The sequence below is a fragment of the Myxocyprinus asiaticus genome, chromosome 30 (assembly GCF_019703515.2).
Source record: "Myxocyprinus asiaticus isolate MX2 ecotype Aquarium Trade chromosome 30, UBuf_Myxa_2, whole genome shotgun sequence".
Classification (NCBI taxonomy): domain Eukaryota; kingdom Metazoa; phylum Chordata; class Actinopteri; order Cypriniformes; family Catostomidae; genus Myxocyprinus; species Myxocyprinus asiaticus.
Genome location: NC_059373.1, coordinates 17,760,281 through 17,772,640, shown reverse-complemented (window position 1 = coordinate 17,772,640; position 12,360 = coordinate 17,760,281). Strand labels below are relative to the sequence as shown.

The 12,360-nt window shown below is 41.5% G+C and overlaps 1 protein-coding gene across 2 annotated transcripts in view; it reads left to right on the top strand.

Annotated features, from left to right (window-relative positions):
• Positions 1-12,360, top strand: part of ankib1a (ankyrin repeat and IBR domain containing 1a) — a 47,129-nt gene that overhangs the window by 24,067 nt on the left and 10,702 nt on the right. For both annotated transcript variants that reach the window (XM_051664392.1, XM_051664393.1), the window contains 5 exons: positions 4,522-4,700; positions 4,896-4,947; positions 7,161-7,235; positions 11,580-11,700; positions 11,826-11,866. In XM_051664392.1, coding sequence (XP_051520352.1) covers positions 4,522-4,700; positions 4,896-4,947; positions 7,161-7,235; positions 11,580-11,700; positions 11,826-11,866 — 468 coding nt within the window. The remainder of the gene's footprint in view (positions 1-4,521; positions 4,701-4,895; positions 4,948-7,160; positions 7,236-11,579; positions 11,701-11,825; positions 11,867-12,360) is intronic.

Here is a 12,360-nt window from a genome sequence, read left to right as displayed (position 1 = left end):
AGGCATTGATCTTCTGCGGAGGCGGTGTTTAGCCACACTATTACGTAATAAAGTGGCACATTCCTCATCCTGTCATTTGGGAGATTGGCTTCAATATAAGCTGTTTTTAGACTAACGAGAAAGTTTTGAGTTCTGAAACTTACAGGATGTTTTTATAGTACAATGACCTTTTATATGTCAAAAGATCAAGGGAATTTTGATTTCTCAGTTCAGGACCTCTTTAAAACTCATTCTTTATCCACTCCACAGATTTAATATTAGCAAACTATAGTTTTGGCAAGTCGTTTAGGACATCTATTTTGTGCATGACCCAAGTAATTTTTTCAACAATTGTTTACAGACAGATTGTTTCACATTTAATTAACTATCACAATTCCAGTGGGTCAGACGTTTACATAGACTGTGCCTTTAAGCAACTTGGAAAATTCCAGAAATGATGTCAAGCCTTTAGGCAATTAGCTTCTGATAGGAGGTGTACCTGTGGATGTATTTTAAGGCCTACTGTCAAACTCAGTGCCTCTTTGCTTGACATCATGGATAGATCAAAAGAAATCAGCCAAAATTTAGGAGCAATTTCCAAACATCTGAAGGTACCATGTTCATCTGTACAAACAATAGCATGCAAGTATAAACACCATGGGACCGCAGCCATCATACCACTCAGGAAGGAGACGCATTCCTCTCCTAAAGATGAACGTAGTTTGGTGCGAAAAGTGCAAATCAGTCCCAGAACAACAACAAAGGACCTTGTGAAGACGCTGGAGGAAACAGGTAGAGTCCTATATCAACATAACCTGAAAGGCTGCTCAGCAAGGAAGAAGCAACTGCTCCAAAACCGCCATAAAAAAGCCAGACTACAGTTTGCAAGTGCACGTGGAGACACAGATCTTACTTTTTGGAGTACTTACTGGTCTGATGAAACAAAAACATCCTGGTTACTTGCGTAACCTCCGTTCCCTGATGGAGGAAACGAGAAGTTGGGTAGTTCAGCGTTGTGGCAAGAGGGACACAACGTCTCGTTCCCTCCATCAGGGAACGGAGGTTACAAAAGTAACCAGGACATTCCCTATCTGTCATTCACTCGATGTTGTCGATGTAGTGACACTAGGGGTCCCTATACAAAACGCTACGACTACTGAACTGTGTTACGTGGACTAGCAGTGCGAGACGGGCAGACCTCTGTGTGCCTCTTAGCCAGCGCACCAGGCCGTCACGTAACCTCCCCCAAAACTCTTATTAGCGTCGAACGGTCCTACGGGAACAAGTCGACTGCCCAACAAATAGGGACAGGTTAGCCCAGCTGTGGCCTCCTTTTCCTCTTGTTTTTTTTTTCAAGGTGGAAGGGGACAACCACCCCTCCAGCCTCTCCTGCAGAAAGGGAAAGCACCAATCCGACTACGCATCTCTGGGGGTCTTCGCGTCGGGAAGAACACCACTTAGCGAACAGACGCCACTTCAAAGCATACAGGCACCTCATAGAGGGAGCCCTAGCCTGAGTCATCATGTCTACCACCACGGGTGGTAGGCCACTTAGGTCTTCTGCGTCCCATCCAAGGGCCAGATGTGGAGATTCCAGAGGTCTGGTCATGGGTGCCAGATGGTGCCCCATCCCTGAGAAAGAAGGTCCTTCCTCAGGGGAATTCACCGGGGGGGGCCTGTTGCGAGGAGCGTGAGGTCCGAGAACCACGTCTGGGTGGGCCAGTAGGGTGCTACTAGGACGACCTGCTCCTCGTCCTCCCTGACCTTGCACAGGGTCTGTGCAAGTAGGCTCACTGGGGGAAACGCGTATTTGTGTAGTCCAGGGGGCCAGCTGTGTGCCAGCGCATCTATACCGAGGGGTGCCTCGGTCAGGGCATACCAAAGCGGGCAGTGGGAGGATTCCTGGGAAGCAAGCAGGTCTACCTGTGCTTGACCAAATCGACTCCAGATCAGCTGGACCACCTGGGGGTGGAGTCTCAACTCTCTCCTGAGCGTAACCTGTCGTGACAGTGCGTCCCGCTGTGCGCTACGAGCGCCTTATCCACCTGGGGGATCACCGAATACCCCTTGGCCGCCACACCATCAAGGGTAGTGAGAGCGGGGGAGCTAAAAGATCAGGATTTGGGCAGTAAATGGTGCCCCCCACGATCTTGTCAGCAAAAGGTGCCCCCCCACGATCTTGTCAGCTCCTCATGCACTTCAGGGAAGAAAGGGGGCGGGGCGCGGCCGTGAGTGGCGCTCTGGGCCCAGGAACCAATCATCAAGCCTCAAGGGTTCAGGGGAGAGTGTAGGGTTCCACTGCGCGGCTGCCCAGGAAAGCATGTCCGTCATCTCCGCGTCGGCCTGAGAATGGGCGACCACACCCGAAGGAGGGAGCCGAGGCGTCCGCGTCAGAGTGGATGAGCCCGCTCTCCGATGCTGAGCTCTAACTCATCCTCTTCCCGGGCTCCGAATAAGAGGTCGAACTCGCTGTGAGATGAGCCGACTGGGGCAAGCGAGCGTGCTGGGGACTGGGAGGTCTGTGGGGGTTTACCCGGTGGAGGTGCTCCCATTGAGGTCCCCAAGTCGCCCCCAGTGCTAACTGGCACAGCCTCATACCCGTAGGTAGAAGGACCAAGGCGGGGAGCCGCTGGGGTGGCTTGCTTTCTTACGAATGCAAGCCGCAACTGCAACGTTGCCATGGTCATGTTCTTGCAATGAGGACAAGACCCATCCACGAATGATGTCTCCGCGTGGGCAGTGCCCAGACACGCAAGACAGCGATCGTGGCTGTCAGAAGCGGAGAGATAACGACCACAACCAGGAATAACACCCAAACGGAAAGGCATCTTTAAAAAGACATTCCGTGTGTGCCGCTCTTTTAGAATGAAAATATACTCTTTTTAGAATATACTCTTTTTTTGTTATTCTGCCGAAGCGCCCAGAGGCATTCTCTGCACTCCACGGGTGCAGAGGGGGAGAAGCTGCTGAAATGCGCCGTAAAATCCAACATATGAGGTGAATGAACTCGCGGATGAATTCAGTTTCAATGAATAGAACCGCTCGGCTCTGAAGAGAAAATCTGAATGAGTGGTTGCATACCAGCTCCTTTTATACCCGTATGTTCGGGGGAGTGGCATGCAAATTCCACTCGCCAATTCCCATTGGCCTTTTTTCAAAGATCAGAGATGTTTAGGGCTCCCAAGAGTGACCCCTAGTGTCACTACATCGACACAATGTCGAGTGAGTGACAGATAGGGAATGGAACTCTTTGACCATAATGACCATCGTTATGTTTGGATGAAAAATGGTGAGGCTTGCAAGCCGAAGAACACCATCCCAACCGTGAAGCACGGGGTTGGCAGCAGCATGTTGTGGGGGGTGCTTTGCTGCAGGAGGGACTGGTGCACTTCATAAAATAGATGGCATAGTGAGGAAGGAAAATTATGTTCAGGATACAAAGAAAAACCCACAGGTAACCTCAGGAGAAATACAGGCTGCTCTGGAAAAAAACGGTATGGTTGTTTCAAGGAGCACAATACTTGTTGACCCCTCTCCAAACATAGTGCTTATGGTTGTGACCATAAAGCTCTATTTTGGTCTTGTCACTCCAAATTACAGTGCGCCAGAAGCTGTGAGGCATGTCAAGGTGTTGTCGGGCATATTGTAATCGGGCTTTTTTGTGGCATTGGCTTCTTTCTGGCAACTCGACCATGCAGCTCATATTTGTTCAAGTATCATCGTATTGTGCTCCTTGAAACAACCACACCGTCTTTTTCCAGAGCAGCCTGTATTTCTCCTGAGGTTACCTGTGGGTTTTTCTTTGTATCCCGAACAATTCTTCTGGCAGTTGTGGCTGAAATCTTTCTTGGTCTACCTGACCTTGGCTTGGTATCAAGAGATCCCTGAATTTTCCACTTCTTAATAAGTGATTGAACAGTACTGACTGGCATTTTCAAGGCTTTGGATATCTTTTTACATCCTTTTCCATCTTTATAAAGTTCCATTACCTTGTTACACAGGTCTTTTGACAGTTCTTTTCTGCTCCCCATGGCTCAGTATCTAGCCTGCTCAGTGCATCCACATGAGAGCTAACAAACTCATTGACTATTTATACACAGACACTAATTGCAATTTAAAAAGCCACAGGTGTGGGAAATTAACCTTTAATTGCCATTTAAACCTGTGTGTGTCACCTTGTGTGTCTGTAACAAGGCCAAACATTCAAGGGTATGTAAACTTTTGATCACAGCCATTTGGGTGATTTCTGTTACCATTATGATTTAAAAAGGAGCCAAACAACTATGTGATAATAAATGGCTTCATATGATCACTATCCTTAAATAAAAGACAGTTTTCTTTTTTGCATGATTTCAAAATCAATGCCAGAATTTCAGAATTTCACAATTTCTGCCAGGGTATGCAAACTTTTGAGCACAACTGTATGTAAACTTCTGATTTCAACTGTATCTATTCACTACTTGCCTCTTTAGAAAAACAACTATAAAGCTATTTATGTGCCTGTCTTACATAATGTTTCGTTGCACAACATGTCTCAAACAGACTGATTTAGAGATGGTCACTGAAGATCTTGCTCAAAAGGTGAACAGGCCTTACCTCCGCACCCCTCGCCATAAGATCATCAGTGCTACGTATCTTGTTCAGCAGAAGAGACGGGAGTTCTTGGCCTCTGTGGCTCGAGGTGTTGCTCCAAATGATTCACCGGAAGCTCCACGCCGCAGGTGAAGACAATGACCTTTGCCACTGCCTTCTCCCTCTTTTTATCAGGGTGTCACAGTTTTTTTTTATCAAGAAATCTACAGGGTTTCCAATGTCTTATAAAACCTGTAAATATCAGGGAATTTTTAAATGTAAAATGTTTTTGTAAGTGTTATATATGAATATTATAATACTGGAAATATTTCTTCTTTTTGCAGTTTTGCCAGTGGGACTTGGGACTGGGAGTATCTGGGATTTGCATCGCCTGAGGTATCATTGTATCTTGTGGTTTTGTGTTTACATTTTCTGTTTTTAACTAACCTCTGCTATTGCAAAGCTCACACACCCAGCCAGAGTTGTAGCTCATTAGACTAATAATACCCTCTGATTTTCTGGGATGTCTGTGTTTAAATTAGGGGTGGGAATCAGCATGGGAATTTGCATTTAGGAGTTCAAGTGTGCTTTGACTGAACATTTTATATTCCCACATACTTAAGTGGTGGCCAATCACTTTTTTCCCCCAAAACTATTAAAGGATAAGTTCACCCTAAAATGAAAATTCTCTCATAATTTACTTACCCTCATGCCATCCCAGATGAGTATGACTTTCTTCAGCAGAACACAAATGAGGATTTTTAGAAGAATATTTCAGCTCTGTAGGTCCATAAATGCAAGTGAATGGATGGCAACTTTCTGAAGCTCCAAAAAGTACATATAAGGGCTTTTCACACTGCGCTTAATCCCAGTTTATCGTCATTCTAAACCCCGCTTTTAACCCCAGGTAAAGCAATGTTTCATACTTGTAATTTTGAAAGGGGTTTAATGCTGCTTTTTACCCGGGGTTATGAAACTCCACTCTGGAGCAGGATTAACACTGCATTTGTGGGGTTAACCCCACGTTGCGGTGCTAAAGGTATACAGTGTGAAACGATGTGGTGTTTGAATGTTACAGAAAGTTGTTTAGCAACAGACAACCAATCAAATAAAGCCTCAGTGCATACCTCATTAAATATTCATTAGCTTTGTACAGTCGCTGAAACTCACGCGCTGTTTACATTCTCCGTCTGAGGGAATCCGGTAACATGTCAAACAGTGGTGGCAAATGCAATAAATGCCGTGATGAAGAGACAGTATTCTGTGTTTTCGTGGCATATTTCAGAAGACGAAAGACAAACAGAGCTGATTTGCTGGGCGACATCTCACAGAAGAGCAGAGCAGCTCCATTGACAGGTTGTGTGCCCGTCGCGAGCTGCATTCGTCCAATCGTTGTTATTGACACCACAAATAAGAACATTAACCCAGGGTTTACGAATGTACAGTGTGAAACATTGGAACATGAATACCCAGGATTAATTATTAATCCAGGGTAAAGTATGAACAGTGTGAAACACGAAACAGGATAACCCAGGATTCCGTTTAACTCGGTTTAGAATAACCCGGGGTTAACGGTTTCAAGTGTGAAAAGCCCTGTAGCCATCAAAAAAAGAAACCATACGATTTCAGTGGTCTAATTAATGTCTTCTGAAGCGAATCGGTAGGTGTGTGTAAGAAATAGATCAATAATTAAAACTTTTTTTTACAAAAAATTCACGAGGGTCGAGGTCAAGCACGTTCGCAAGTTCACGCGAGAACTGGCCCGTGAAATTGGACAAAACGGAAGTGTTGTTTACTACAGAGGTGCATAGTTGATCATGCATAGATGCCTCATTCGGCTGGTTTGGATACATCAACTGCGGTGCCATCTTGGAACGGTGAACAAGGAGAGCTCTTTGAAATCGTTTGAATGCAAGTGAGTGAGTGGAGGAGATGCCTCAGACCGAGCTTCTTGCTCAGACTGCTTCATAAACTGCTTTTGTGTGGAAACAGTATTGCGGTCCATAGAAACAGCTGCTAATAAGATATCTACGGATGAATATCTATGCAGAGGAGGCTTTCGCGCTTGTCACGCGAGAGGAAGTTTGAACTCCACCCTTGTCAACATACAAACCTCAAGCTGGCCAAAAGTGAACATATTTAGTATAAAAAGTTAAATATTGATCTATTTCTTACACCTATCATTTCACTTCAGGAAGACATTAATTATACCACTGGAGTCATATGAATTACTTTTATGATGGCTATATGTACTTTTTGGAGTTTTAAAAAGTTGGCACCCATTCACTTGCATCTTGTGGACTTGCAGAGCTTAAATATTCTTTTAAAATGTATTTGTGTTCTGCTGAAGAAAGATAGTACACATCTGGAATGGCATGAGGGTGAGTAAATTATGAGAGAATGTTCATTTTTGGGTAAACTATTCCTTTAATGTTAAAAATGTAACAGAAAGTAGTGATTCTTGTTGTTAGACTATTCATACACCATTATGTGGTAAAATATCACAGTCCTTTGAAATATCAGTCTCCCCAACTCTAGATTAAATGTAAGAGAATTGTATGTGTTGCTGTATTGTACTAGCAGTCATTGAATCTTATTTGTATCCAAAGATGGTGAGGAATCACCCAGTACGGGGATCAAACACGCAGCTTGAGAGCAATTTCAATGCAGGAGGACAGCCACAGGTACTACTGAAGACAAAAAGTGAAACATTCTTCAAAATTAGTTTCAGTATGAATTTATAACTGTTACAATGTCCTGTTTGAAACTCATTAAACCAATCAAGAATTAGGTTTATATAATGTCTAGGCTAGTCATCTCCTGGAATAACCAAAAAAAGGACTACAGTTGAAGTCAGAAGTTTACATACACCTTAGCCAAATACATTTAAACTCAGTTTTTCACAATTCCTGACATTTATTCGTAGAAATCATTTGCTGTCTTAGGTCAGTTAGGATCACTACTTTATTTTAAGAATGTGAAATGTCAGAATAGTAGTAGAGAGAATGATTTATTTCAGCTTTTATTTCTTTCGTCACATTCCCAGTGGGTCAGAAGTTTATATACACTTTGTTAGTATTTGGTAGCATTGCCTTTAAATTGTTTAACTTGGGTCAAACGTTTTGGGTAGCCTTCCACAAGCTTCTCGCAATAAGTTTCTGGAATTTTGTCGGGTTTGTAGGCCTCTTTGCTCGCACACGCTTTTTCAGTTCTGCCCACAAATTTTCTATTAGACTGAGGTCAGGGCTTTGTGATGGCCACTCCAATATCTTGACTTTGTTGTCCTTAAGCCATTTTGCCACAACTTTGGAGGTATGCCTGGGGTCATTGTCCATTTAGAAGACCCATTTGTGACTGAGCTTTAACTTCATGGCTGATGTCTTGAGCTGTTGCTTCAATATATCCACATAATTTCCCTTTCTCATTGTGATAAGGATAAGTTCGTGGGCAATGGAGGAGTCAGGAGACAGCGAACAGTTGAGTGTTTATTCACACACACTTTAAACACACACAAAGCAAAACGGCTCTTGTGGCCAACTCAAAATAGCTCTCCCTAAAATACAGTCTCTGTTGCGGGTCTTTCCTCCGCCACTGCTCTGGGCCAGTCTCCCTCCTCTGCTGCTCTGGCGGGCCTTATCAGGTCTCCCTTCGGCATCACTATAATGAGAAACAGGTGTTAGAGTAATTACGGCCCAGGTGACGAGCCTTACCGCTTTCCCTCTCCCGCAGACAGACACATGACCACACCCCCCCATGCCACACTCATGATGCCATCTATTTTGTGAAGTGCATCAGTCCCTCCTGCGCAAAACACCTCCACAACATGATGCTGCCACCCCTATGCTTCATGGTTGGGATGGTGTTCTTCAGCTTGCAAGCCTCACCCTTTTTCCTCCAAACATAACGATGGTCATTATGGCAAACACAAACAGTTTCATTAGACCAGAGGACATTTCTCCAAAAAGTAAGATCTTTGTCCCCATGTGCATTTGCAAACTGTATTCTGGCTTTTTTATGGTGATTTTGGAGCAGTGGCTTCTTCCTTGCTGAGCAGCCTTTCAGGTTATGTTGATATAGGACTCGTTTTACTGTGGATATAGATACTTGTCTACTGTTTCCTTCAGCATCTTCACAAGGTCCTTTGCTGTTGTTCTGGGATTGATTTGCACTTTTCACACCAAATGATGAGCGGTACGATGGCTGCATGGTCCCATGGTGTTTATACTTGCGTACTGTTGTTTGTACAGATGAACGTGGTACCTTCGGGCACTTGAAAATTGCTCCCAAGGATGAACCAGACTTGTGGAGGTCCACAGTTGTTTTTCTGAGGTCTTGGCTAATTTCTTTTGATTTTCCCATGATGTCAAGCAAAGAGGCACTGAGTTTGATGGTAGGCCTTAAAGTACATCCACAGGTACACCTCCAATTCAGTATACCTCCTATCAGAAGCTAATTGTCTAAAGGCTTGACATCATTTTCTGGAATTTTCCAAGCTGCTTAAAGGCACAGTTAATTTAGTGAATGTAAACTTCTGACCCACTGGAATTGTGATATAGTCAATTAAAAGTGAAACAATCTGTCTGTAAACAATTGTTGGAAAACATACTCGTGTCATGCACAAAGAAGATATCCTAAATGATTTGCCAAAACTATAGTTTGCTAATATTAAATCTGTGGAGTGGTTAAAAAATTTCATTTTAATTACTTCAGCCTAAGTGTATGTAAACTTCTGACTTCAACTGTATGCTATTAATCAATTCAAATGAATCATTAAACTAGAATTCCTGTCCTGTGGTCAACTTCACTGTTCTTGAAATTTGGACACTGTTGTAGGTTGCTTTGTCATGCATTCAGTGTGCCTCTGTTAATGATCTGTATTCAGTCTTTCTAAAACCTGTGGAACTCTCAAAATATAAGCAGTTCTTCCTTTTGTGGTTGTTTTTGATTCGTTATATGGTGTAGGCTTAAAGGAATATTCCAGGTTCAATACAAGTTAAGCTCAATCGACAGCATTTGTGGCATAATGTTAATTACAACAAAAGTACATTTTCTACTTGTGCCTCCTTTTTCTTTAAGAAAAAAAGAAAAAAATCTGTGTTACAGTGAGGCACTTATAAAGAAAATAAATGGGGCCAACCCATAAACATTGAAATACTGACTGTTTCAAAAGTATAACCACAAGACGTAAAAAAAATGTGTTAACTTTATTTTAGTGTCATAAAATCATTTACTAACAGTTTCTGTGTAAAGTTAAATCCAATTTTACAACTTTGTTGCCATTACGAAGCAACGCCATAAACCCTAAAACGACCAATAAAACGACGATTTAAACAAATTTACAGCTTAAGTTATACGCAAGTTTTAACAATGTTAGGGATGCACTGATCCGATACCTGGATCGGTATCGGCTCTGATACTGAAACTTTTAGATGGATCGGGTATCGGTCTGACGAGCCCGATGCTAATCCGATACTGTGTGTTAGTCATGTTTGTTACTGTCAAGCTCCAAAAATGACATAAAAGAACCATAAAAACACCATTAAAGCAGTTCATATGACTCGTGCATTTTATTCAAAGCCACTTGAAGACGTGCGATAGCTCTGTGAATCACAAAAGGCTGTGTTTAATAAGTAAATATACAGTATGCGCAGCATTAGTGAATGGTGCTGCTCTGTTGACACAAACTCACGCACAGGCTGGTGATGCACTCGTGGCTATTTTTAGCCTTCACAGCGGTGCGCAATATTTGAGCGCTACTCAAGAACTGCATGTCAGATGTAGATGCTCAATAGTTCGGTTCACTTATAATATGCATTTAGAACGGCACTGGAGGTGCATTTTACCAGAATTTGAATAAGAAGCGAATTAAACTACTGTGAACTTGTCTACAAACAGACACATACAGGAATTCCTGGAGAGTTTAGAATGTCAAAATAAAAGCGTGAGGGTTTAAAAAGTGCATGATTTAAATATATTACTGTTGTATTTAAAATTACAATTAAAAGTCAATAATAATATTAATAACAATTTATTATTATTATTGTCATCATTAGTATTTGTTTACAATTTATAACAATATTTAAGTTGAATGGGTTCCAAAAAATAACTGTGAATGAAAAGTGAACTGATGTCTTACAACTAAATTGAACAAAAAAAGAGATCTGAATCCTTTAAAGTCCAGATGCAAGTTGAAAAAAAAAAAAAAAAGCCAAAAATAAAACACTGGTTTCTTTTCTACTGATTACTTACTGGAATTCCTGTTAATTTTGCTGCTACATTATTCAGTAAACTAGTTAGTAATAAAGTGTTTCTTAATAAGCTATACATTTATATTGAAATAATGTGTAGTTAGAGGTTTGTGTTTCTTTACATATTAAAGAGTACTCCCAATTAGTTCCACACAATAATGTAAAGATATTCTAAACTGATTATGCAAAAAAAACAACACTGGTATCGGCTTGGGATTGGTATCGGCCGATACTGAGATTTCCGATATCGGAATCGGATCGGAAGAGAAAAAGTGGTATCAGTGCATCCCTAATTAATGTAAGTGCTTTTATAAAACAAGAAGCTTCACATTTCTATCTTTAAACCCTACAAAAATTGGCCCCATTCACCTCCATTTGTAAGTGACTCACTGTAACCCAGATTTGTGCTTTCTTTAAAGAAAAATAATTGAAATAATTTTTTGTGGTAATCAACATTGTCACAAATGTTGTTGATTGAGCTTAATTTGAATTGAACACGGAACATTTATTTAAGTAATGTGGACTGGGCCAACAGACTAGAATTCTCAAATGGGACATTATATTTTATTAACCAAATTGTATGAGTAATTTTGTTCTTTTTTTTTTTCCTACTACTTGTAATATAGATGTCAATCAGTAATCTCGTGAGAGTCTATCCATGTCTTAAAGATATGTCCGTTTCCTCAAAATGGGAGAACATGACCCATTCTCATCTTTAAATTCTCCTCATCGACAAATCAAGGATCTTTGTAATTAATCTGACCTTTATGGTTTCTGCAGGAATACTCAGAGTTTCAGTACAGACGGAGACACAGGCAACGGCGCAGAGGAGACCTGCTCAGACTGCACAGCCTCCGCAGTACCACCCCTGAACCCCAGGACTCCAATGACAACACTTTAGGTACAGCTCCTACATAGTAATTACACTTAATTTTAGGATGGAAAACACTTAAAAGATGATTTGAAAAGAGTACCTTGTAGCCAGCATTACTCAGTTTGAAATCCATGTCCAATTTGTGTCAACAGAAACACATGGAGGCAGTTCACAAAGACATGGAATCTCCACGGTGAGTATTGCATTTATGTGTTATATATGTTTTATATATATATATATATATAATATGTGTATATATACATATGTATGTTATGAGTGATGTTTAAGTAAGACTAAAGACACCATGAAATAGTTTGACGTTTTCTTTCCTGTGTTCACTGATGTTGTAGCTTACATCAAAGCTGTAAACCATGATTTGATATTTGCTAGTAGGTTACAGGTGGTATTTTGGGGAGGGACACTCTCATTTAGATAGCTTTTGTTTGGACACAGATATGTGTAGTGCAAGATCAGTCATCAATATTTTTGGTCCATATTCCCAGAAGAGAAAGTCTATGAATTTTAAATGTGCTTTTTATAAAACCGCAGCAACAGCAATTTGTGGCAACAGCAATGCAAGAACTAACTGTTTTAATGTTAAAAGTGAATTTTTACAACTTTTAGGAGTTCATGTCCATTTTATTTGTTAATTGTGTCAACTTTTTAGAGTACATTTAGCACATAGAT